Genomic DNA, 27,123 nt, shown 5'->3' with positions numbered 1-27,123 from the left:
ATATACAGTGAGCCAAAATCTGGATCAGATCCCAAGATATTACCTTGATTGTTGTCATGTCAGGAGCAATTTGAGAAACTGCAAGTCACTTCAGGTGTGAGAAAATTGGCCGTTTACAAGGATGATGCCTAATGAACAACCAGATGTTTTACCACCTGTGGGAGTCTTCCATCATGAGAAGCTGGAGCTAACAGACAGGAGCTCACCCCACTCTCTGGATTTGAACTGCTGACCTTTCAGTCAGCAGTCCTGCCGGCTTACCTTGATTAAAATTACCATTACTCCAAGCTGCATGCTACACATTTTAAAGTAGTATGTAGTTTAGCAATTGAGCTGAATCCACAGATAAAAGGACTTTGGATGATATAGATGTTAAAATGCAGGTTGTATAGTAATCGGTGTGAATAATTTAACATCATGAATGACGAAAGGCTTTACACTGCCATTTACTTGCTTACCAACTCTAGATAATTCATCACACTTTGAATTATTTGTGAGTGTTTTGCGTAACCATGGATTTATATTTCCTGAAATGTCTCTGCAGGATAGAGTGAGTACTCTTGCAATGTTTTAATATTCTCATTGGTGTACAATGCATAATGCTTAGAAACTAGATTTATTTGTAAATGTATTAGTCCAATTAATTTTAAGTAGGAAAAATCACAATCAGGAAACAACAGTGGCAAAAAAAGACACAATTATGCTATCATCTTGATCACGTTCCATAATATATTTTCCACACAAATGAGATTTAAGGTTGAAATTAAGTAACCATAAAGCACAGTTACTCAAAACTAAATTAACACTACTTTAATTGCTGGGTCAGTAATATGAACTCCTCTTCAGTATGTATGGTCGTCGGGCTTTGTTAACATGTAACTGCCGTTTCAGAATGTAAGGGGTTTTTCTCTTCATCAGATCTTTATCTTGGCTTGAATTTTCTGGGTCATAAACATCTTGTTGAAGTAACTGGTGAGAAGGAAAAAAGGGATATGGAATCACTACTTTCATACGGAATGACTTTGGTAAGTACCTTACATACAGAAGACTGGGAAATACTTTAACACTATGCAGTAAGAACAAAATCGAAAGATATACAGTGCAATGCAACCCCTGAATCTGCGGAACCATACCCACAGTTTCACCTACCCACATCTATCTAACAAAATACATTTTCTCCAGGAATTTTTTAGATCTTCCAGGTGATTCAATCCTATGCTTCCACTAGAAGTTCGTGTTTTGCTGGAGGACATTGCAAATTCCTAAAGAGGACATATCTCTAGGAATTTTCTAGGTCCTTCAATGAGACTCTATGATAACTTCCAGTGGAAGGCATTCATTTCAATATGGTTCACCAGTATTGACTGCAAAGAATTCGTGGGGTTTGTAAATCATTGAGGTACAAAATTCTCTGTCTGAAAATTCTAAATACCATATTGAGTAAAGTGGGATTTTAAAGCGCTGAGGCCCCTTACAGACAGGTCCTATATCACAGGATCTGATCCCAGGTTTTCTGTTTATTCCAGATTATCTGGCAGTGGGGACTCATATAATCCAGTTTAAATCAGAAAACCTAGGATCAGATCCTGGGATACAGGGCCTATCTGGAAGTGCCCTGAATTGTATCAAAGCCCCCTCCCCCCCCCCCCCCGAAATGCTGACTTTACCTCCCAATGTTGAAAAGTTCTGCTATGGCAGACTTTTTGAAGCTGGTACAATGTCAACATGGCTTCCAAAGTGAAACTATCAAGTGTAGGTCTCCTTGTCATGAGGTCATCTTCTGTGTCACCTGCTGTCTCTTCTTGATTGTTTAGGTTACTTATAAGGTCACAAATATTTAGAAGAGTCATTTTCCATGGAGGAAGCTTTGCCTTGTTTACCTGAAAAACCCAAAATGAACAGTTAGTATCTTAAATTGTTTCAGTAGTAAGATCTTAAATTGTTTCAGTAGATAGTTCTACTGAAATAATAGAACAAAATAACTGGTGTGATTGATTATCCCACACATTTTAACAGCTATATTTATTTTCAAAATTTTATAAAACTGAACCATTTTGAACAATTTATTTTACAAAAACAGATGATTTTGATTATGTATCTTTGCAACAATGAGTTCAAAAATTCAATATAGACACTGATTTTACTATATGCAATGCAACTAAACTGTGCCTGTTCAGATGTCTATTCGAATGTTTCTCTCTCAGGAAAATTATTTATGGTGCCAACTTCTAGAATGATTGTATTTTACTAAGGCCTTCTACAATAATTTAGATTGCATCTGGATTTATTTGTGAAAATACCTTGAAATATACAGGGTATGGCTTATCGGAGGGAAACAAAAATATCAACAAGTTGAAAATAGATAGATTAAAAAGTCATGCGGTCTTTCTTCCAACCAAATGAATTACCTAATATCTGTTGCTGATCATTACGAAATGCTACATTTTTCTTCAGACAGTTGACCTTTATTATGACTTTGATTTGCTTTTTGGACACAACACTTTTCTTGTATTCAGCAATACACAAAAGCTGTCATAGTATCTATGAGATTGTGACACATTCAATATCAAAGCAACCTGGTTTTCAATTGTTTCTCTTGCTTATTGAAAATTTCTAAGAAAGCTGTATGAAGTTCACAGGGTCTTCATAAGTTGACAGGTAGCATTTAGGCATCTAACCAAGACTTTACTCTGTCACAGGATAATTGAAGAACTATAGAACTTTCTTGCCATTAACTCTGGGAATTCTTGAAAAGACCATTTGGGATTAGGTTGTCCCTGCAACTCTTTCCTTCTTCAGACAATTGTGAAAGCTAAAAAGAATTCACATTATGATTCAGAAACAATAAGTCTATAATCCTGGATTTCAAACTGGTGGTTTTTGGAATAGCTTTTACCAGCACTTTCTATAGATTTGGTAGCTAATAGAAATCAATTACTGGAGCTTGGTTTATTGTTCTAGCAAAAATGTAAATAATTCATAAGCAAAGGGTAGCCTTTCTCTAATTGCCATATGGTGGTTGGAAGATGCTGAATGGAAATTTAACACAAAAGTAATGTGTTGCTGGTTATTACTTGGCTGATGACTTATTGTCTCCAAACACACACAGAAAGGTATGTAGATGTGAGCATGTGCATCCCAAAAGTATAGTTCAGAAAAATTGCATTGTTCTCTGAGGAAATGTGCAGAAATGTATGCAAATAAAAGTTTAGTAAGAAATAATAATGTGTGAAAAATTGTAGTGCACTTAACTATTTGTTCAGTTGGGAAAGGGAAGTGTTGAAGTGTTGACACATGCTTTATCACAAAAGAAAAGAACACTTGTAAGTATTCTTAAATCCTTAAGTGTTGGAACATTAACAGGAGCTTAAATTTGCAACTTTAGTTGCTAAAGACTGTAACTCAGAAAATTGCACTGTGGGAGAGAAAATAAGTTACCTGGTGTATAAGTCGTGGGCAGATTTTGGGACCAAAATCATGGATTTTCGTATTACCTGTGGATAAGTCAAGAGTCAATCCACAGGGAGGGGAAAGCATCAATGCTGACTCAGAGGGATGACCAGTGCTATTTACTTGCCTAGGCAGTTAAAAGGCCAGACATGATGCCATGGTGAGATATTAGATGGAGTCATTACTTATTTTAGGCTCTTCCTTGCTTTCTACCACTCTGCTCAGTGAAGGCAGCTGATGGATGTCAGTCCAGGCTTTTGGGGCAGATTTTTTTTTTTTACTAAAATTCTAAACTTATACATGAGCATATAAAATAAACATTACTGCCTTAATGTCTAATGAGCCCTTTTTCCTGTTCCCTTTTTTCCTACCCCTACATTTATTCCTGCTTGTTTATATGAGTTGTTTTATTTTTCTCTGTATGGGAACAAGAAGCTTTTAAACTGTTCCCGCCCACTCTCCTACAGCTCTCTAAATTGAACTATAGTTATTTAATGGTAAACTCGGAAGAGCAGTTGCAGATCATGTTAATCCTCATAGTCTTGCTCAGTTTCAACTAATCATTCCCAGCAGTTTTTTAGGAGTGGCTAGTTTGTTAAACTAATTGGTCTTAACTGACTATTCAAGATAAAACCACAACTTGGATTACCACAAAGTTGTCTCGTAATATACTGTTGCTGAGAAAATCCATACTTCTGCAGCTACTGTGGGGATAATGACAATACTCAGAAAGAAGGTGCAAACCCGAGCTGGATGGCAAATGACACCATCATTTCTGCTAATAAAAATTAAAAAGATCAGGCATTGCAACCCTGCAAGAGCCAGTGTCACTACTCTACTAGGAAGTTGATAGACGGGGGGGGGGGGGGGGTCATCTTTCTGCTGTAATGCTCAGTAATCAAAAAATAAGATAAATGTTGTTGGGGTTTTTTTCAGACTTCACAACTTCTTTTCCACTCTACCTGTTTCTTCATTCATTTGTCCCCTGTTCTGAGTAAAATACCAAGGTTATATTGAAGCCATGAAGATTATTGCATAGCTCATTACTTTTGGAAATGGCAATAGAAGGATAAATAGTCATGCTGGTACGTGATGCTACAAAAGAACATTTTTGTCATATCTGCACCACTGGTACCACCATAAATGGAGAACAGATTGACCAAATTGATTTTCCCCAGACAACATTCATCTGTGGACCACAGCTTGGGAAAGTTTTGCTTGTGCTGGGTGGGATATTTTAAAAGGTTCTAAAAAGCGTTGCTTTACCATTTGTGCAGTTCCTTATTTCTTCCTCCTCTTGTAACCACTAGACACCTCCTTTCACATACATCTCCCAAGACATTGATAGGGTACCAGAACAACGTTAAATGGGAGACATGAAAATCTCTGTATTTTTTTCTGTTAAGTTATCTTAGAATCCAAGCCTGATTCTGAGGAATTTACCACTCTTTCAGGAGCCCCAAACACCCCATCATGTTTTGTTTGAGAAGCAAAGGCAGGTGTTAGGAAGAGGGAGGGGAGAAAACTTTCTTTATAAATGTTCTTAACTTACCTTAGGTTCTAATATACCATTTTAGTATTGTCCAAAATCAGTTTTACCACTTCCCAATGATGAAAATAAAACCAGTGAACTATGGGAGTTCAAATTTGTTGTATTATTTTTATTTAAAAAAGCATTAAATTAAGTTACATTTTTCATTTGTTTTCAATTTCTCTGTAAAATCTAATTTGGAGGTTTTATGTTATGATTGCTTGATGGCCATTTCTGGTAAAATAGGCCAAGTCAGACAATTTTTAACATTTGTTTGTTAAAAAATAGTTGGGGAATCTCTCCATATGAGACGCTATCAGACATTTGTATTATACAGCTTTAAAACTGGAGAGCAGATTTAAGCCTTCTGCTTTAAAAAAGGAAGCTAGGGTTCTCTTGAAATGTTTCTATCCAATATCATAGAGGTAAGAGTAAAAACATAAAATCACAAGATAAAATGATTTTTTTTTAAAAAATGTATTGAAAACTGTAGTCTTTTTCAAAGGAATAGGGCAAACAGTACTCAAAGGAATGTTCATTAGTTATCCAAAAATCTTCACTGGGTAGTGAAGTTTTTTTTTGTTTTTTGTTTTTTGTTTTGTTTTTTTGCTTTGATGTTAACAAGTTCACCTCCTCCATATCCTAAAATACCAAGTATTGCTGAGGTAAGCAGAGAAGGTGAAACTGAACAGGCACATAAAGGATGAAGATCAGTCATCAAAGTGTGAGTTTCCTGCTATAAGTAGGAAAGATGGTCACACTATAACTGCAAAATCTGACAGTTGATTGAAGCAAGAACACCTTCCTCTCAGCTAAGATGTTCTCCAGATAAAATCTGACTGTGTTAACTAGCCAAAACATTTTTCACTTTAATTTTTAGTGGTTTGATCTCTTATATAAGGCACATAAATTGACAGAAATTGGCTAAGACCATCTACAGAATTAACATTACACAGCTTCATTTTTAATGAAGGAAGGATGTAATAAATTTAAAGCATGATTAGAAGTAAGAACACTAAACAGATCACCTCAAGGTGAGAGATAGGAAGGTTCAAAGCCCATGATGTAAACAATGTAGATAAAAATATTTGATTCTACACCTCTAAGGATGGCAATAATATTAAAAATATTTATAATGTTTGAAAAAACATGTTTTTCAAGTGTTGAGCAACTCTGATGAGATGAACTCTCACTGGATAAGAATATTTGCAGCTAGGGGTATATTGCACACAAAAATCACATGTGGTTGTTTTGCACAGAAAGCAGCTTTTTCTTCTTGAAAAATAATATTTCAATGCAGAAATATTTATCCCCCTAAAGCAAATGTTATTTTTTGTGTAGAAAAAAACCTGTGATTTGAGATTTATTCTATAGAAGAGTATCATTGTTGATTTGCAGAGAATATAGCATCTTCTGCCCAGAGAAGAACATTTTTTGTACAGGAGTTGATATTTCTGTCAAATATCTCTTTTTATAATACATTTATGAAGATGGAAATATTCCACCATCAATAATATAAATTTTCTTAAGTTATAGGAACGGATTTAAATCAGAACCATTTGAAAAAGTTGGAATGCCTTATGGAATTGTTTCTGATTCCCTGCCTTATTTTCTGTCATTCTCCTATTTTTCCTCATATGATGGTAATAGTTTGATAGAAGAAAAAAATGGAAAAATGAATATAATTTACTCCAATGTTTGCCTCATTTTGAAACTATCTTCCTGGACATTTCATGATGGGCTATCTACACATCTGAAAATGAAAGGAGAAATGGATGGAGAAATAGATCAGCTTATAATAGGAGAACACTGGAAAATGGTGAAGTGAGCCACTGTGTTTTGATTATAAGAAACATTACAGCTATTTCAGAGTATAATTTCTGCCCAAAGGTATATTCAGCCCAAGATTAGTTTTGGTAGTTAACCTCTTCAGGATATTACCATGAAGAACCTATTTGACTAGGAAACAATGGTTGGGTGGATTCATGAATAGCAAGTGCATGCATTCATTGATTGCAGGCCAAGAACTAATATTAGCATAGTGATGAAACTACTTTCTTCACTATGATGGAGAAACAGAGTTCCATGAAAATCCATCAAATTGTGTTTATTAGGTTTAGTAAGTAGACAGTTGTTGTTTAACTGGGAGGAAGGCTTGTAGTGCATGACCAGGCTATGGCACAGCTAGTTCATAGCTAGCTGCATTAAACCAATACTGACCATGAGGTCATGAGTTCAAAGCCAGCCCCGGTCAAAGTGAGCTCCTTACCATTAATAGTCTAGCTTGCTGATGACCTATGCAGCCCGAAAGACAGTTGCATCTGTCAAGTAGGAAATTTAGGTACCACTTTATGCAGGGAGGCTAATTTAACTAATTTATGATACCATAAAACCTCCCAGAAGCATGCAAAAGAATGAGAAAGTACTCCATCAAGGACTTGGTGTCACAAGTGGACAGTAAAGCAGCAGCTCCCCCTGTGTCCAGAATTGAGCATACCCTCATGAAGCCACAAAGTTGGGATGTTAAATTGCTTCTGCATCTGTTTATATATGTTGTATGTCTAATGGCATTGAATGTTTGCCATATGTGTGTGTGTGTGCATTGTAATCTGCCCTGAGTCCCCTGTGGGGTGAGAAAGGCGGAATATAAATACTGTACATAAATAAATAAATATTTTCTGCCAAAATAGTGGGACTAGTTTAAGGCTCTGCCTCAAGTAGCAAATTATTTTGGACAGACCATTACTTGATACTATGGATATCCCATTTTAAAATGTCATTTTAGTGTACAGCAGCTATAAAAATTGGTAAATTCCAGATGGGAAGAATTAGAATGGCAATTGATAATAAAATTGCAATCATTATACTGCTTGTATACAAAATAATAATGCTGGAAAAGAAATGATACTGTGCAGACCACTGCTTATTAAACTGTGGGTACTGACACCAGTTGGTTTCCCTTTAGCTCAATGCTAGAGTCCCAAAAATTGGCAACAGTAAAAGTTTCACGAACATCACCTAGTGGCTGTTTTCATTTATTCAAGTTTGCTGTGCAATATTTACACTGAACTCTACAGAATATGCTTCAGTTGTACCTCATAAAAAGAAAAATCAGATTATTTAGCAAGTCTTGCAGATGCTTACTTTTTCAGTAAATGTTTGGTTTTCATTCCTATTTTATATACCTATATATGTGGGATCCCACAACTTTCAATGTGTTTTCTTCGAAAAGGAATACTCAGAGTGATTTTGTCCGTTCCTTCCTCTGAAATATAGCCTACAACAACTTGCATTCATTGACACATTCCCATCCAAATATTAACCATATCAAGTTTCCAAGATCAGTTAGTATCTCGTGCCTTTAGGGTTATGCCCCAGTTCTGCGTATTATATCAAAATGCAGATATCATAAATCAGGAAAATGTACAGAAAGCATAAAAAAAGGTGACACAGGACCTGGAACAAGTATTCTATGTGGAAATATTATACCATTTGAAGCTGTTTCATATAGGGGAAAATGGAATCCGGGGGTATCTAACCGAGTTTGATACTGCTTTTCTCCCTAGTTGATAAACAATACCAATAAATTGGATATCTTGAAAAGGAAATAGGGTAAATTCATGGGATTGGCAATGGTTATTATTTAAGTCAGCTTTATCAATTCGCCTACCAAGTGAACAGAATACTGGGCTAGATATGTATTTGGCTCAATCTAACAATATCTTCATATATTCTTTAAATATATGGGAAAATTCTACTTTCAATTTGTTTTGTTGTTTTTCATTTCCCAAATACTCTAAAGCAACAAATCTCATCTGATCTTGGAAGCTAAATGGGATAGGAAATTGCCATTAGTATCAGATGCTATAGGCTCTATTTCAGAGGAAGAAACTGACAAAACCATCTCTGGGAAATCCTTAACTAATAAAACCATATGAAAATTTCATAGAATCTCCATAAGTCAATAGCCAAATTGAAGGTACATATACATGCAACACACATACACACAATGTCATATAATCCTATAAACATGTTGCTGGAAAAGAGTTCTATTTCCTTCAGAGTAGTCATGCCTAGGACTATAATACCTCTTATGAGACATGTCTTAGCATTTCTGTAGAGAACACTAATTTTTTCTGCAGAAAATACAAAAACAAGTTTTTGTAGCCCCTTAAAGACCAGAGACAACAGAAGGTTATGCCACAATCAAGTTGTTGCACTTCAAAGGACCCACAAGACTATTTTTGTCTGTTGTTATCTTTATTTTTTAAAGCATTATGCTACTTACAGTGACAATGAGAGTTTTCGATCTTCTGTTCTCATTTCTACTTGTGAGATGCACATGGTCACACTTTTTGCTTTCCTGTACATGTTTTTTCCATTTTACAGCTAAAAATATTGGTGCAATGGTGTAAAAATTCATTTTTTCACTTATGATACACATCTTCCTAGCCAGTGCTGAAACTGTGAATTGATTTTCTGTCACTTTCAATATTTTCTCCATAGGGTATTGCTTCAAGGATACCCCCTAATACATCCACTCCAAGCAACTAACATGATACATATTCAACCAAATTATCAATCTTCTACGAAACAACCTAATAATGGAATTGTGTGCACTGTGCAGGTTTAATCCTCAGTATTCATCCTTGAAATAAATGTTCTGTGCAAATAGAAATAATTTCCTTGAATTTTCTTGTAATAGTTAGAAAAAGAAAATACCCAGATATTTCAGCAGAAAAAAATGGATTCTGGGAAACTTCAATTTATTTTTTACAAAAAGGTTGAGGGATGGGACTGAAAGATCCCTGCCTGATAGCCTGGAGAGCTACTTATTGACTAGACAATCTTTTACAATATATGGAGAGGATGGCACTTGTAATTTAAACAAATATCTGGAGTGAAAGTTGGACTCAAAAGATATGCCCCTGAGATGTGGTGTGTGCCATAGGGAAGCTTGCTTCTTTTCATCCTGGGAAGGTGAAATTTTTTGCATCAAGACAAAGTATAACACTATCCCCTTATCCACAGAGTCAATACCTATAGTTTCAGTTGCCCACACAAAAAGAAATCCTTTTGTAAGTGCTTGTTGGCCTCTCCAGGTCCTCCAATGTTATTCTATGTTATGCTTCCACTTCAAGTAGAGTCAAAATATAGAGTTCAGTATTAACCACAGTTAATATCGGAGGTTTTGTATGTCTTTGAAAGTATCCCCTACAGATACAAGGGTAGTTCTATATACAAGAATTGGTATCATTACAACTGATGTCAAAAGTCCTAATCACATGGCAGCGCTATTGTATTTTGAAATATTTTCTACTCGATATGCTCATGAAGAAGAAAAGGAATGATGGAGATTTCAGAGGTAAATGACCTTCTCTTTTAGATCGTTGGGGGAGGAAGCATTTTTTCCAAATGTTTTTGTGCAAATGTATACATTAAAGAGATTAATCTAAACCTAATGCAAGAGTGAGATTTATGTGTAGTTTAACATTCAAGTAATTTAATTAAGATTTACCTAGTTTTCAATACCATATCTTTTTCGTTTATAGTTATTCCTCTTGCTACTGCTTATATCTTCTGAGACTCTCCTTACTTCTTCCCTTCCCTATTTGTCTCTTGCTTTGGATCTTTCTCCCTCACTTCTTTGCTTTTTCTTTTTAGGTTCTTTCCTGTTATTATGCTGAAGTAATGAGAGTTGAGTGAGTGCATGGACATGTGGGTATGGGTATGTGCACAAAAGTGGTGTGGAACAAGATGAGATCCACTGTTCTGTGATTGTCTTCTCAAACCTACATTCCACTGAATTTGAAGTTAGGAATACTGAAGTAAAGACTGAATATTAATAAAGGGACTCAGACAGGAAATGCATGTGTTTGTGTGTGTGTAGGGAGCAGGGGTTAAAACTGTGAAAGATGGAAGATTTCGTACAGAAGAAGAGTTTAATGATGAGCTGAAACTGCTGCAATTTCTTCTTCTACACATACACATCATCTACTTTTCTGCATTTGACCAACCTGAACAGAAAGAGATAGGTAGGAAAATGTAGAGTTATTCAGAAGTAACCCTACCAGAACCACTGAATTTTACTCCTTTATAAATGTTCTTAGCACTAGAGCTCAGATGAATTCATCCATTGATGTATATTTGGGAGGTGGGGTAGTTAGCTAAATAAATTACAAAGAGACAGTGTTTCTACATCTTTAGCGGCTCAGTATAAGAACCATTTTAGCAGGTTGTTATGCCTTTTCCCACCCTAAGATGAACTAGAAAACAACAGACTTCATAATGTTAGACTGATGGTCCCTCAGTTATGCTATGAGTTTTCCTATATCTGGAACCACATTATTCACAACCCAGGCTTCACAAGTTCCTGTTAAGATGGCAATTTTATATTTCATTATAATGCTTTTTTTAAAAAAAAAACCCCTCTACATATATTTAAATATGCATAACTCAAATGAAAATTAAGATTTTTTAAAGCCAAATGCATAGAGTGTCACAGCAAGGCTATGTCATATTTTGGCAATTAATTAGACTCCATTATTTTTGATGAACTGGATTTCTTGTACAGCAAAAAAAAAATGTAGGCCAAGAGGAGTTTGTTAGTGTTGTATGTTAGTCCCACAGGTTTTACTTCCACCCTTGTATTATGTTAGCTGACCTCCAAATCACCAAACAAATTGGGCACTAGCTGTAACAGGATAGACGTGAAGTCTAAGGGTGCATTTATACTGTAGAATAAATGCAGTTTGACACTACTTTAACTGTCATGCCTCAATGCTATGGAGCCCTAGGAATTGTAATTTGGTGAGGCTACAGTACACTTTGGCAGAGAAGGCTTGTTCTGCCCCCACACTATCTTAACTACTTGGAATGTGAACTGGCTGTGCAGGAAACATATTGGAGACTATATAGTTGAATCAAATAAGAATTTTTTAACTAACTCTCACTTCAAAGTCTTTATGAGGAGTGGTAAAGTCTTTGAGAGATAGACACAGTTCTGGTTGAAACTGAGGCTCTTAAATCTTTGTTTCTTCTTATTGTCTCTTTCTTGTATAATGTTCAGCTGTTTCTAAGATGGTTCCAAAATTTAACTCCAACTGGACTTGAATACAGCTCTGACTGGACTTGCAATTTGTAGACCTTCTTGCCTTCCTCTCTCCTCACCATCCAGTCACAAAAAGGCTGACTCTTCCAAGAACCAGAAGTGCCTTGCCTGAGGCTCTACCCCTGAGGGAATTCTTAAAGGGGCAGGGCGATGGAGGCTTCAAATGCAAAGAGAATGTCTAGACTGACCCTCCAGAAACTGCACATAAAATATTAAACCCTCTAACTAAAAAGGGCTTAACTAGGGGTAAGAAGTGAACATCTTCATGGGACATGACAGGGCTAAAGACCCTGTAAGACTGCAGCTTCCAGGATTCCATAGGATTGGGCCATAACAGTGGTACTGAATGGCATTCGTTCTACAGTGTACATTAGTGGTTTCCAACCTTTTTTTTAGGTACCACTTTGACCATTCTCCAACATTAGTACCAAAAGTGTTGCAAATCAGTTTTTTGTCAAATTTAGATTTGATTGGATTATTGTCATCTATCATGTCCTGCAGCTAATGATGGTTGGTGGTGGCAGGCCTAGCAGTTGGTGATGGAAGGGTTAATGCTAGTTTTAGTTCTAAAGGGTGAAGTAATCTGTAAGTAAGAGTTCATGGGTGAAAGCAATTAAGGGTGAAGGTATCCAAGAGAAAAATTGCAGCTGGGTGTTTCTGGATATAATGAACTAGCCTTGGGACTGATCTTCGGGAGAAAAGTATTTGTTTTATTTTGGTGGTAGATGCTGCTGGTTTTCCCCCAGGTTTGTGCATTTTTGGTATCCTGACCTGTCTCCTGAACCCTTGGAACCCTGGAACCTTGAATCTTTGGACTGGCTTTTGACTACGGTATAGACTCTTGATCGCTGGACTTTGTTCATTGAGCTCTCAGCATTTGACCACTGGACTGGACCTTTTGACTACAGTGTTATCTTGAACATGCAAGACTGTTTGCTGTCAGTTTTTGTTTTATATTCTGTGGCTGAGTGCTATCTTTTATCATCATTATGTTTTATGTTTTGGACTTTTAAAACAGGTAGACAGTGCTGCTGCTTTAATTAAATTGTTTAACACAAACTGGGAGATTGTTTGGTTTACTTCTGCTGGAATAATGGCAGAGCCCTGGCAATGTGACAGTTATTTAGGGAGCTAACTCAGAAAATTGCATTAGATAGACCACATCAGCTCTAGTTTCTGGATACAGAACATATGCCACCCAGTAGTTGCCATCTGCTCATCCACAGAAAACCATATTTAATAAGCCACAGCATTATAGAAGGGTTTTGTGAGACCAATCATTCTCATTGCAATGGTGTAGGCTGCAGACCATGTTTTAATTCTTGCAGACCACTGGTGGTTCACGGACCACAGGTTGGGAACCACTGGTATACATGAACCCTGGGACTCTGTTCAGTGGTAACTCCTGGAGGCAGGAATAATATTTGGTAACCCTGTATTGTCATATAAATATCTGTCAAGTTGATTGTTGTGGTGCAGAGAAATTAGGGAACAGTTAATGAGTGAGAACAGCATCTAGAAAGTATGAACTCAATGTCTGCATAATAAATACGTAAGCAATACCACTGGTCTTAATGTAATACAGTATGAATTTCAAATGCTGACTAAAAAATAATATTCACCACAGCGTGCCAAAATTTAAAAGAAATTCATTATGTTCTTTCCTGTTTCATATGGTCACTTGTGTAGCAATGATCCTACTTTTTGTCCATGAAATTAATGCTTGACAACAAAGCATTAAATAGATGTTTACATTTTCAAAGTCACAACTGATGGAAATATTTAGATTACTTTTCCATAAATATGCCTGTCAAAGCATGTGCTTTACATTTTGATATGTTACTTATAGGATTGCCACGATGCATATCTGAATCAGATATCTAGGAAACCTCATTTCCCAATTTTGGAGTCATAATTTTGGAGTCAAGACTTGGCTGTTTGGTTGTATATTTAAGTAACCGGATCAAATTTTGCCATAGTCACTGCTGAATGTTTTTATGTTGAATGTTTTATGTTGAATGTTTTTATGTTGAATGTTTTTATATTGAATGTTTTTATATTGAATGTTTTATATTGTGTATAAACTGTTTTAAATTGTAAGTCGCTCGGAGCACCTTGGTGGAGAGCGACTAATTAAGAAATAAAGTGATGATGATGATGATGATGATGATGATGGTGATGATATTTTACTATTTGTACTGGTAAGAATAATTTTTCTGTTGTTTAGATCTCACAAGACTAATCTTGGTTAAAGGTAACAGTTCCAACTTTTCCTGCTGTCATTTTAATTTTTACCTCAGAATAGCTTTTGATATTATTAAGTGATATAAGGATATTTAGATGTTTCCGTGTGTATTCCGACTAGAACTGTATCTTTCTGTAAAGAGTTCACATCATAATTCTACACTTACTGTTAAATAAATATGTCAAGAGAAAAATTATTGTCCTCATCCAATTCATTATTTTAGGGATTTTCCCATCATTATTTGAAGTGGAAGACAATTCTTTCCCACCTTGTAATGAATGCATGAGTTTCTAAATGAATTTTTATTGAAAACTAAAAATTTATATTTCCAATGATAATTTATGCATTTTATGACTAAAGGGAATGGAGAAGTAGAAAAAGCATTACCTTTGATGTATACATATTGGTCAATAAATCAGCTTCTAAGGCTTTCATTTCCTCTTCTGAATCTGCAAGTTAATCAGAAACATATGTTTACTATTTCATTATAAATCACTTGCATTTGAGTTTCAACATGTTGGATTTAGGATTATCCTTTAAAGGGATTTTAGGGTTAAGTGCTGGCTAAAATAAATGCTTGGAAAGTGTTTTGTTCTTTAATATATACTCCTTGATTTATACAGTCTCTCTGGGAAAAGGTAGTTTGGCCATGAAAGATGCTGATTATTGGTCAAAGGCAACATTTTAAGGCTCAGTAATGAACACAGAAGGTAAGGAGTCAAGCTCTGATTTTGTGGAATGGTATTAGGTTTTATGCCTTAATTATTTTAAGCTTGTAAGGATTATTTTTCAGGGTACAAAGTGTGAAAGGACAGTCTTGCCAACCCCCAACTCACAAAAAGAGCTACTAGTTGAGGTTTCAAGCATTGTTTCAGTGGGGTCTCTGTGAAAATGCTTATTATTTAAATAGTAAAAATGTGGAATTATTGAATAAAGACCCAGAGGATTTATACATGTATCTCAAATTGCTTTTTTACCAATTATGAATAAAATCGAAAGAAATTTACAGTTTCACTGGGACCAGTGTTTTTCTTCAACCGCAGGTTGTTAACACATTAACAAGTTTTCAAGTCTATTTCCCAAAGGAAGAGAAGTATAGACCTCATTTTTAAAATAAAACTATTCCTTGCAGAAGATATTTAATTTTCTGATGTATTCATCCCACCACATAGAACCTCTGTGACCACACGGAGCTAAGGTTATTTGTGGCTATCCTTGCCGTCCAGTGTTACCGAGAGTGAATTCTGCTGGAATTATTGTCTCTTCCAAATAAAAATACACAGAAGAAATGTCTTTGTCTGACTGAAAACCATGTTTGAATGTAGGCATATTTAAATTAGACTCCCTCATACAAATAGGAGCCAAATGAGTCATGTGTTTATGACTCCATTAATTTCAATGAATGTAAGTATAATTCATTCTTGACCCTAACAGTAGGATTAATTTAGTGAAATTAAGTTGTTCTGTTGGTTTGAATGGGTCAAATTAGAACTGTCTACAGTTGGGTTGGGACCGAACTGTGCAAACATATAGAAAAATGCATAAAAATAAAATATATAATTTGAAAGCTAAAATGTTGGCTTAGGATGACAAACATTTACAACATGAACAATATGTTAATTATTTGAAGCTTATATCATTCACAATGGAAACAATATTGTCTCTTAATGAATATTTTTGGGAATAATGTAAATTATTTGTAGTCTATTTCATAAACGTGTAATTTTCTACACTGAAAATTGTGTCTATTGTTTTATTCTCGATTCTCTTGATCCTGTGATAACCTAAATAGCAAGAGAAATTGTTTTTGTAAAAAGAGATTGCTGAAAATAGGAACTTATTTTCAGCAAAGCTACACAAAGAATTCTGTACTAAATAATAAAAATGGTGTGTGTGCACGCGTGTGCGTGGAGGAGAGTTGCTCTGTGGTCTTTGATCTCATGCTTGTAGATAATTTCCTGGGATTTACAGAAAAAAATGGTTGCCTCTCCCATTTTGTATTCCAAGTCACTTATTGTTCAGTTCTACCTATAGAGATGCACCTACAGAGATATAGATACTCATTGCTTAATGAATTAAATGGCAGATTTCCATATTGAATGGACTTTCCATTGAAGGCAACGGGTATGGTGGAATTGAATTTAAACGCTTCTAAAGTTCCACTGAAATGTACTTAATCTTCCCTTTTGAATTACTAGAGTTTAAAAGTGCTGATGATTTCTGGGTTGTATTCAAGATGATGAGGCATAAAGGAATAACAGTGTCCTTGCTTCTTTCAACAAGTGCGTCGTCAATTTTACATCATTGATTTTCCTTTTTCCAATGAGAAAGGCCATGCCAGTGAAAAGAAATGTCATTTTAACTGAAGCTGAAGACCATTTTGTATAAACCATCCACACTTTTAACATTACACTTGGTAATAGGTAATTATAAAAAAAATAACATTAAACAGTCAGTATTTTCATCAATGTCGCAAATTGGGTAGTCCCATGAATTGGGTAGTTCATTTATTTATTTATTTACAAATTATCCTGCTCTTCTCACCCCAAAGGGGATTGAAAGCAGCTTACAAGTTATATGCACATACAATATATTATATTATTGGCATAGCACAATATTAGTATTATATATTACTATATTGTACTATACCACTACACTGCAATATTATTAGTAATATTACATGAAATATAAAAATATAATTATTATTATATTATATTATATTGTTATTATTTTATTGTATTACAATATTATGATCAAATATGATCAATAATTCAAATATGTGAGAATAATTGGAATTATACAAATGTTTATATCTTTTTAGAACCTTTTTTGCCCTGGATAGGAGCATTCTTTTTTTTCAGTTAGATATAACCCAAAATATAATTTGGAAATAAACATCAGATATGGGTTCACACAGGATTTGTAAATCCAACTGGATTAAAAAGGACTTGTCGTGTAACTGTACAGGATTACGGCTTTTGACTTTAGAGAATCAGTTTTCTCTAGTATTTAACACATACATACATACATACTTAGATTTTACATTGCACACACATTTTTATTTTGAATCATGTACTATACAGTTTTACCTGGATACAGGGATCCTGAATCAGAACTATAGAGGTTTTTTCCCCCTTCTCTAAATTCTTCCATGAACTATTTCAGAAATAGTAATAAGTATCTCTGGAACTCATGTAAATTCCTCATACCACTTATTTTAATATTTTGAAAAACCATGTTGGAAAATATGCCATAAAACAATATTTTATAAGATAAAATTCAGATTTTTTTTGAAATAATTATGTTTTTATTCTTTAAAATCCAAGAGATTCAACATAGCATGATGAAATGACTCTGGAAGATGGCTGGATGGCCATCTGTCAGGGGTGATTTGAATGTGATTCTCCTGCCTTTTGACAGGGGGTTGGACTGGATGGCCCATGAGGTCTCTTCCAACTCTAGGATTCTATGATTTTAAGACCAGAGTCTGCAATCCTCAGGTATAATGGAGAATCAGGATCAAGTAAAACTCTCTCATCCTTAGAAGAAGGCAATGGCAAACTTCTCTACATAAATCTGACCAAGAGAATACAATTGACAGTAAACCAGAATTGACACGAAGGCTTATAACAATAACAATAACAAGTAAAACTGGTTTCAGTTATGAAACATGGCCTGAGGAGGAGGGATTAAATGAAATTTAAGGAAATACTTCTTTTTTCCTTTTTTCAGATAATCTGCTTATATATTGATTCACACCTTGAATTTTGGATGTACTTTTAGAATAACTGTAAACATTGACTTTCATATGAAATAGAGACCACTGTTGGATGTTAAGTCTGAACAGATCAACATTTTGCTCTTTTAAGAAATATTGTATATAGTTTGAGATAAGAAATTCTCCTAGATTTTGAACCTTTCTCCATCTTAGGACCACATCACACTAGAGAATGAATCCATTTTAAATCTGGTTGTTGTCTCCTGTGGACTTCTGGGGTTTGTAGTTTAGAGAGGAGCCTTTAACAGCCTCACTAAACTACAAACCCCAGAATTCTGCAGGAGGCAGAAACCAGATTTAAAGTGGATTCATTCTCTAGTGTCATGAAGTAGTAAGAATCAACAACATATTCTCACAATTATTTCTCCAAACAGTCTCTAAAGAAGATCTCTACCATTACTCCAGTCTACTGATGGGGAAAAAAAACCTGTCATAAAAACAAGCTTGTAGTGCTGTGCCACAAAGCAGGTTTCAAAAATGCGCCTATTGCTTTTTTTTTATGCCAGGAGTGACTTGAGAATCTGCAAGTCGCTTCTGTTGTGAGAGAATTGGCCGTCTGCAAGGACATTACCCAGGGGATGGCCGGATGTTTTACCATTCTTGTGGAAGGCTCATCTCATGTTCCTGCATGGGGAGCTGGAGCTGACAGAGGGAGCTTGTCCACCCTCTCCCCAGATTCAAACTTCCGACCTGTCGGTCTTCAGTCCTGCTGGCTTAACCCTATTGGACCACTGGGGGCTCCGGTCACCTATTGCTAATCTCATGATATGTCAGGTGTGGTCTGGAACAGTGATATTCAAAGTGTTCTGTGAACTGACTCCAGTAAGCTAGTGACTGCCATGCCCTGTGTTCAGGAGGGGGGAAACAGCTATAGTTAATGGAGATAAATATGGCACTAATCCCTGGCACACAAGTGTTTCTCCCACACCAGACAAGAAGTGCCAGTCTAGACCACAAAGGAGTACAGTATTGGGTGATTTGCAGGAAACTTTCTTATTCTCAATGAGTTAACAAAAGCAATGATAGCTCTAAAAAGCTATAGTTTTGCCATGGTTAATGCTGACCTTTTTGCCATGGTTGTTGTCAGGTTTTTTGATCCCTGGCACACAAGTGTCTCTCCCACATCAGACGGCTTAAGAAGCACTGGGCTAGACCACAAAGGAGTACAGGATTGGGTGATTTGCAGGAGCCTTTCTGGTTCTCAATGAGTTAACAAAAGCAATGATAGCTCTAAAAAGCTATAGTTTTTCCCATGGTTCATGCTATCCATTTTGCCATGGTTATTATAAGGTTTTTCAGCTTTTCTTATACATTGGTTGTCTCTGACCAGAACTTTTGGCAGCTCATGTTCATTGGGTCCTGAGTTTATGACTCCATGAGCATTTTGCTGGAGTCCCTGGTTGCTCAATGGGTTAAACCCCTGTGCCACCAGGGACTGATGATCGAAAGGTCGGTGGTTTGAATTTGGTGAGTGGGGTGAGCTCCCTCTGTTAGCTCCAGCTTCTCATACAAGAACATGAGATTAGCCTTCCACAGAATGGTAAAACATCTGGGTGTCCACTGGGCAATGTCCTTGCAAACAGCCAATTCTCTCACACCAGAAGCGACTTGCAGTTCCTCAAGTTGCTCCTGACATGGAAAAAAAGCCTTTTGTTCATTCATTAAAATGACCCAATTTGATCCAAATTAGTACAGCCCACATATATTTTGGCACAGTGAAAAATATACCACAATTTTCCAGACAGTTCGGTCCATTGGGCAGTGGATTGGACTCTTGTTCCTACATCACACTAGAGAATGAATCCACTTTAAATCCGGTTTCTGCCTGCAGCAGAATTCTGGGGTTTGTAGTTTAGGGAGGCTGTTAAAGGCTCCTCCCTGAGCTACAAACTCAGAATTCTGCAGGAGGCAGAAACCGAATTTAAAGTGGATTCATTCTCTAGTGTGAGGAGGTCTGGAATCCCTTCCAACTCCATGGCTTTACTCATTCCTATAATGCTCTTTCTTAATGGAGCCCACATGGCATTTAAGGTGACACAGCCAAAGCAGAAGCCTCCTTCCAAAAGATGGACGTGAAGGGAACTCTTCTATTAGCTTAAAGGTGAATCTTAAAAAGTCAGCCAGGCAATGGGTGCGGGGGTTTTTTCAAACGATACCCATACAACATATATAACTTAGAACCTGTCAAATCTGAGTTGCTTAGAAGCCTTCTCCAAAGCCAAGCAGGAACTCCTAACTTTTGAAAGTGACCCTCCAGGTCCCAACTCCTCCCTTTGGAAAGGACTACCAGGGCTGCCTCATCCTAGGTGGAGTTTGGTTCTCACGGGCTTCGCCTGAGAGAGCCAGGCTGCCTAAACCGAGGAGGCGCCGCTTGCTTACCTGCGCACACGCTCCAGGAGGCGAAGGCAAGCAGCATCGCGCACGCCAGCTGCATCCTCAGCATCCTCGTCGCCATCCTCCTCTCTCCTTCTAGAAGGCAAAGTCCATGCAAGAAGGGGCGTGCGAGCGGCAGAGAGGGAGGCCAATCGGCCAGGAAGTTTGGAGAGAGGAAGAGAGGGAGGCAGAGGCGGGCGGAGGAGCGCGCCAAGATCGGGCTCTTGCCTTCTCCCTTTCCGAGCGCCTGGAGCTGCTTCCTGAAGGTCTGGACCATAAGGGCAGCCCTGGACCAGTCCCGGAGTATATAAGGGAGCGGGCGACTGATGTCACGGAGGCGCCGCAGCCACTGTCGTTGGATGCAACGCCTCCTCCCCCCTCCCCTCCCCTCCCCTCCCCTCCCCTCCGGGAGCCTCTTTCGGGGGGAAACTGACGCGGTTCCCTAATTGCGAGGCGTGATTTCGCGCTTCTTGACGCAAAGACCGAGGAAGGAAAGCGGGGGGAAAGGGGTCAGAGACAAAGAGAAGGACAAAACAGGAAAAAAAATGGGGGAGAAAAGAGGGAACAGAAAGTTCGCACTGCAACCTCTCCCCTCCCCAACTGAATGCAGTTTGGCACCACTTTAAACTGCCATTGCTCAGTGGTATGGGATGATTAGTCTTTCCTGCCAGAGTGCTAGTGTTTCAACAGATTGCAGCCCAAAGGATTCCTTACCATTGAGCCACAGGAGTTGAATTGGTGTCAAACCCCATTCATTCTTTTTTTGGTCATGTCAGGAGTGACCTGAGAAACTGCAAGTCGCTTCTGGTGTGAGAGGATTGGCTGTCTGCAAAGACGTTGCCCAGGGGACGCCCGGATATTTTTTAAAAATAATCTTTATTGAAAGTTTTCATTAAAATACATATTATATGGAGCCCCCGGTAGTGCAGTGGGTTAAAGCACTGAGCTGCTGAGCTTGTTGACCGAAAGGCCGCAGGTTCGAATCCGAGGAGCGGTATGAGCGTCCACTGTCAGCCCCAGCTTCTGCCAACCTAGCAGTTCGAAAACATGCAAATGTGAGTAGATCAATAAGTACTGCTCCGGCGGAAAGGTAATGGCACTCCATGCAGTCATGCCGGCCACGTGACCTTGGAGGTGTCTACAGACAACGCCAGCTCTTCAGCTTAGAAATGGAGATGAGCACCACACCCCAGAGTCGGACACAACTGTACTTCATGTCAGGGGAAAACCTTTACCCTTGACCTTCCATATTATATAGAAGCTTCAATCATAATTTAAAAGAAAAGGGAAAAGAAAAGAAACAAACAAGGAAAGAGAATGGGGAAGATTGAAACGATAAAATAAAACAAGGGAAAAAATAATGAAAAGAAACCATCAACCAAATAGATTTCAGTCCCAACTTCCTGAGTATCCTCTGTGAGGTATCTTCTTTTTCTTTCTTTCCTTTCCATCTTGTTTATCCTTCTCCCTTCCTTTCGTCTGGTCTCTCTCTCTCTCTCTTATGTTATGTTATATTAATATCATACAGTTTTGTGTTTTAAGTATTCTGTAACTTTTGTCCAATCTGTTTCTTTTATCGGCTTTCCTTTATTTTTAGACATCAAGTAGGAAAGTCTGTCCATATTTCTTATGTCAAGTATCTTTTCCAACCAAGCTTCTTCTTCTGGTATCTTATGTATCTCTGGATGCCCAGATGTTTTTGATGTGTTACCATCCTTGTGGGAGGCTTCTCTCATGTCCCCACATGGAGAGCTGGAGCTAATAGAGGGAGCTCATCCATGCACTCCCCGGATTCAAACCTCTAACCTGTTGGTCTCCAGTCCTGCCGGCACAGGGGTTTAACCCACTGCACCACCAGGGGCTCCCATTCATTCTATAGTGTAGATGTGCCCATAGTTTTCCGGTGTGCTTGCGTGTGTATTAGAAGTGTGTGTGTGTGTGTATCCATCCCTTGATGCACTTTCTCCCATCCCTTAGTGAAGGTTAACCACACTGTTCACCCTTCTGAGTTCTCCTCCCAGATACACATTACTCCATTTATCTAATCTCACTTGTTTAGATATCAGCCAGTATTCCAACGACTTGAATCAAGAAATAGTTTTCTAAGATCTACAGAGACACTCGCTGGAACACCTCAGCAAGCGAGAGTCCAGAAGTGGCAGGCTAAAACCCAGAACCTCAATCAACAGCTGATACCAAATGAGAGACTCCCTTCTGGGCACACAGAAAACTGAGCGACTTGGAAGGCATTAAACAGACTTCTGTCTGGCATCACGAGATGCAGAACCAACCTTAAGAAATGGGGCTACAAAGTGGAATCCACGACATGCGAGTGTGGAGAAGAGCAAACCACAGACCACCTACTACAATGCAATCTGAGCCCTGCCTCAAAGGACATTTAATAGAATGCCAAGTTTGCAAGCTTTTGCAGTTTGGTTTGCTCCTGACACGATAAATAAATAAAATAAATCTCACCCAGGGCTTTATCAATTTTATCTTGTGCATTTGGCCCACCCACTGTGTTTTTATTCTTCTACTATTTTATTTTGTGTTGTTTATTGTGTATTTGCTATTGATTGTATTTTTCTTTGTTATTATTATTTGCTGATGTATTTTACTTTGCTGTATTGTAATCCTTGGGCTTGGCCTCATGTTAGCCATCCTGAGTTCCTTTGGGGAGATGGCAGAGTATAAATAAAGTTTATTGTTGTTGTTGTTGTTGTTGTTAAGTTCAAACATGAGGGCTAACATATGAGAGCATGTATTTCTATGTGTCTTTCAATATTAAACCTAAACCGGGTCAACCCTGCGTTGTCAAAGGCTTTCCTGACCGGATTCACTAGGTTGCTGTGAGTTTTCCAGGTTGTATGGCCAAGTTCCAGAAGCATTCACCTGACATTTCACCCACATCTATTGCAGCCATTCTCAGAGGTTGAGGGTTCTGTTGGAAACTAGGCAAGTTTATGTATTTATTTATTATTTGTGGTATTTATATACTGCCCTTCTCAACCCTGAAGGGGATTCAGGGCAATTCAATGCCATTGATTAAAAATTAGTATAAAACATCAAAATTGACCACCCCTGATAAAACATTAAACATTATTAAACACATCACATAAAATAACATCACATTATCACACAAAGACATAGCCATTGTTTCCAGCAGATGCCTCAACCTCTGTGGATGCCTGCCATAGATGTGGGTGAAACATCAGGAGAGAATGCTTCTGGAACATGGCCATACAGCCCAGAAAACTCACAGCAACCCATGCTCAAGCCTGGTTAGTATTTGGGTACCAAGTGACATACATTATGCAATGGGCCCTCTGTATCAAAGGGTTCTGCATCCTGGAATTCAACCATCCATGGCTTGAAATTGTTCCAGAAAGCAAATTCAAATTTTACTATTTTATGTAAGGGGCACTGTTTTCTAACCCCTTGAATATAATGGGAGTTGAGCATCCATGGGGTCCTGGAACCAAACTCCATCATTGTATTTCTAAAAAAGGAACTGAGCTGAGGAAACTTTACCAAATGAATGGGGTCACCTTGACCTAACAGGTGGCTTGAAGCTGTTTATTTCTGTTGTTTATTTATATATCATGTCAGAAGTGAATTGAGAATACAGTTATAACGTATAGAACAGGGGTTCTCAACCTGTGGGTCCCCCAGGTGTTTTGGCCTACAACTCCCAGAAATCCTAGTTAGTTTACCAGCTGTTGGGATTTCTGAGAGTTGAATGCCAAAACATCTGGGGACCCACAGGTTGAGAACCACCATTATAGAAAAAAATAGCATTATACTAAATGTACTTTGACCAGTAGCTGACCACTTGGAATGCCTTTGGTGTTGCTATAAGAAGGTCATCTATAGTGTATGTGGCAGGGCTAAGACTGCGCTGTAGCAAGTGGTTCATGGTTTGCTCTTCTGTGCACTTGCATGTCCTGGACTCTACTTTATAGTCCCATGCCTTAAGATTGGCTCTGTGTCTCTTGGTACAAGAGCACAGTCTGTTCAGTGCCTTCCAAGTCGCCCAGTCTTCCATGTGCCCAGGAGGAAGTTTCTCATCTGGTATCAGCCACTGATTGAGGTTCCGAGTTTTAACCTGCCACTTTTGGACTCTCACTTGCTGAGGTGTTCCTGTATCTCTGTAGATCTTGGGAAGCTATTTCTTGATTTAAGACATTGGCTTGATGGCTGATATCAGATGTTGTTGTATGGAGTCAATTCATTGGCTGATTTATGGCAAGGGCAACCCAAAAAATGAATAAATTACTACATATGCACCAGGGCAATTTTACAGATAATGTAAGCATTTTGAGAAGTTGTTTCTGGTTTTGAATAACATTGTGGTGTTTCAGCTCAGCCTCCTTCCCTTCTCTTTTTATCAGCACATCATGTGGGCTAGGCTGAGCTACATTGACTGACCCAAGCCGCCTTTTTGAGTATGATTTGAACCCAGGTCTGCTCGGTTTAAATCTTCATTCTCACTGGTTAGATTACAACACTCTTTCCATTGAATTACAATGAAGAAGTGTCAGGTACAAAAATTGACTAGGCAAGGAATTAACTGTGGATCTTGAATGGACACACACATCACTACACAACATTGCATTAATTCAGTAAGAATGGCACATGGTCTGTGCATTCTCAGATAAGGTTATTTTCAGTCCGTTTATAGAAAGTCACCTTATTTTGGGGAGGGGTGTATTTAAGAAAAGGGAAGGAGGTAAAAAGCATGAGGTTCATGCTGGCACAAAATATATCTTGTAAGCCAGTTCTCAAATGCCTATGTGTGTGTTCTAATTAGTGGATATGTGTTCTAATTAGTGGATAAGCAGATCTTCCTACCTTTTCTCAACTGTCCTCACATATCTATTATCTTGCTGTGTGCCTATCTGAGGATTTAGAGGGCTTTCTTCTGTGTTTCATCAATGAATTTAATACATTGTATGAGGATGTGGGAGAGGGCTTTCTCAGCAGTGACACTGCAACTATGACATACCCTTCCATTGGAAGACTGATTGGCATCAATGCTGATTTGTGATTTCATTGAGGTACCAAGTAGAATCATGATTAAAGCATTTGAGCCTCAAATAATTTCCTCAAAATGTTAATGCACATACATGATTTGAAATTATGTTATCTTATTAATTGTATTTTATTTATTATGTTTTAGATTACTTATGTTATTGTTTCAAAATAGTTCAACTCATTTGCATTGATTTTATTTACATGCTGCTATAAAGGCATTTGATATTAGGGCCTAAATATACAGATCTTGTCTGATCTTGGAAGTTAAGGAGAGTCAACTCTGGTTAGTACTTAGATGAGAGACTGTCAATGAATACCAAATGTTGTAGGCTATATATCAATGGAAGAAACTGGCAAAACTGCCTAAGAAAATCCTGTGAAACTCATGGGGTTGCTGTATATTGGTAGGCAACTTGAAGGCACATATAAACAGAGAAGTATTTTAATCTATCTATCTATCTACACATAATAAAAATGAAAATGTATATGTGTATATGTAGCGGAGGTATCCACTTACACAGATAGCCTCCCGCCTCCACAAACACCTATAATCTACAGTGCTGAGGAGCCACCAAAAGCACTCCCTGCTATGACATTGCAGGTTATAGTGAGGGCAAACACCCCAGTGTTCCTTTCCATTGGTGTGGAATTTGCATGACCCCGGCACTGTCTCTCCCTTAAACCTTTCCTACCCTTTTCTATGGCACACATCAAACAGAGGAATTATCAGCAACTGAACATACTAGAGGGTGATGGGAGAGTGGCTCAACAGGATGGAAGCTGTAGTTTACCCTGCATCAAGACACAGCACTGTGACCCCAACTTACAATGGCCCTGGACCACATTTGGCACACAGAACCCCCATGACCAGGTGTCCAGAGAGCACTGATTACAGCCGAGAACTGATCTGGACCAAATTTGGCACACAGAACCCTGGTGACCAACATAACATACTGGAGGTATGGGGAGGGGGAATGGCCCAACCGAATGGAAGTTGTAGTTCACCCTTCATCCAGAGATATTACTATACTTCCCAAAACAAACAATGACTTTTTCAAATCACCTGGGCACCACCAGTTCCCCAAGATAAAATAAAGGTACACTAGTATTCAACAATGACCCTGGAACCAGGCCTGTAGCGAGGGGGGGGGGTAGGGGTTCAACTCCCCCCCCCCTGAAATTTTTCAGGTTAAAAAAATAAACCTGGTTTACTTATGATTTTTAACTGGTTAACCAAATCCCCATGCTAAGTCTATGAGATGCAAAAAAATTAAGAGTCCCTCCAGAACTGCAAGCACTATCTCAAGCAAATATTGACAATTTATTCACACTGTCATTACTTGCAGCAATAGCTGATGTAGCGTAGCAACCAAGTTGGGGGGGGGGGGAGTGTTGAATGCTCTCATTAAGGAGGCCAGACTTGGTGGAGGTGGTTGACAGGGGCGGAGCTGCAGGCTATTGAAGGCTGCTCTGCCCCCTGCTGTGCTCTTTGCTTCTGTGTGAGCTAGGAGGCAGGTTTCAACTCCCCCCCCCTGAAATTTTCAACCCCTCCCCCCCGAAATTTTCAACCCTCCCTGAAATTTTTTTCTCGCTACCGCCCT

The 27,123-nt window shown here is 38.0% G+C and overlaps 1 protein-coding gene and 1 long non-coding RNA gene across 2 annotated transcripts in view; one reads left to right on the top strand and one right to left on the bottom strand.

The window, feature by feature from the left end:
- Positions 1 to 597: 597 nt before the first annotated feature.
- NTS (neurotensin) lies at positions 598 to 20,824 on the bottom strand. The gene is made up of 4 exons (XM_060777367.2): positions 20,495 to 20,824; positions 14,725 to 14,786; positions 1,668 to 1,880; positions 598 to 969 (listed from the first exon to the last, which is right to left on the bottom strand). Exons 1-4 carry the CDS (start codon positions 20,763 to 20,765, stop codon positions 823 to 825), a joined length of 693 nt encoding a protein of 230 aa, XP_060633350.2. The 5' UTR covers positions 20,766 to 20,824; the 3' UTR covers positions 598 to 822.
- Positions 14,981 to 27,123, top strand: part of LOC132776120 (uncharacterized) — a 26,839-nt gene continuing 14,696 nt past the window's right edge. Inside the window, exon 1 of the long non-coding RNA XR_009631589.2 lies at positions 14,981 to 15,047. This is a non-coding gene — a long non-coding RNA (uncharacterized lncRNA). The remainder of the gene's footprint in view (positions 15,048 to 27,123) is intronic.

The sequence above is a fragment of the Anolis sagrei genome, chromosome 5, assembly GCF_037176765.1.
Source record: "Anolis sagrei isolate rAnoSag1 chromosome 5, rAnoSag1.mat, whole genome shotgun sequence".
Classification (NCBI taxonomy): Eukaryota; Metazoa; Chordata; class Lepidosauria; order Squamata; family Dactyloidae; genus Anolis; species Anolis sagrei.
This window is presented reverse-complemented; position numbering and strand designations above follow the sequence as displayed.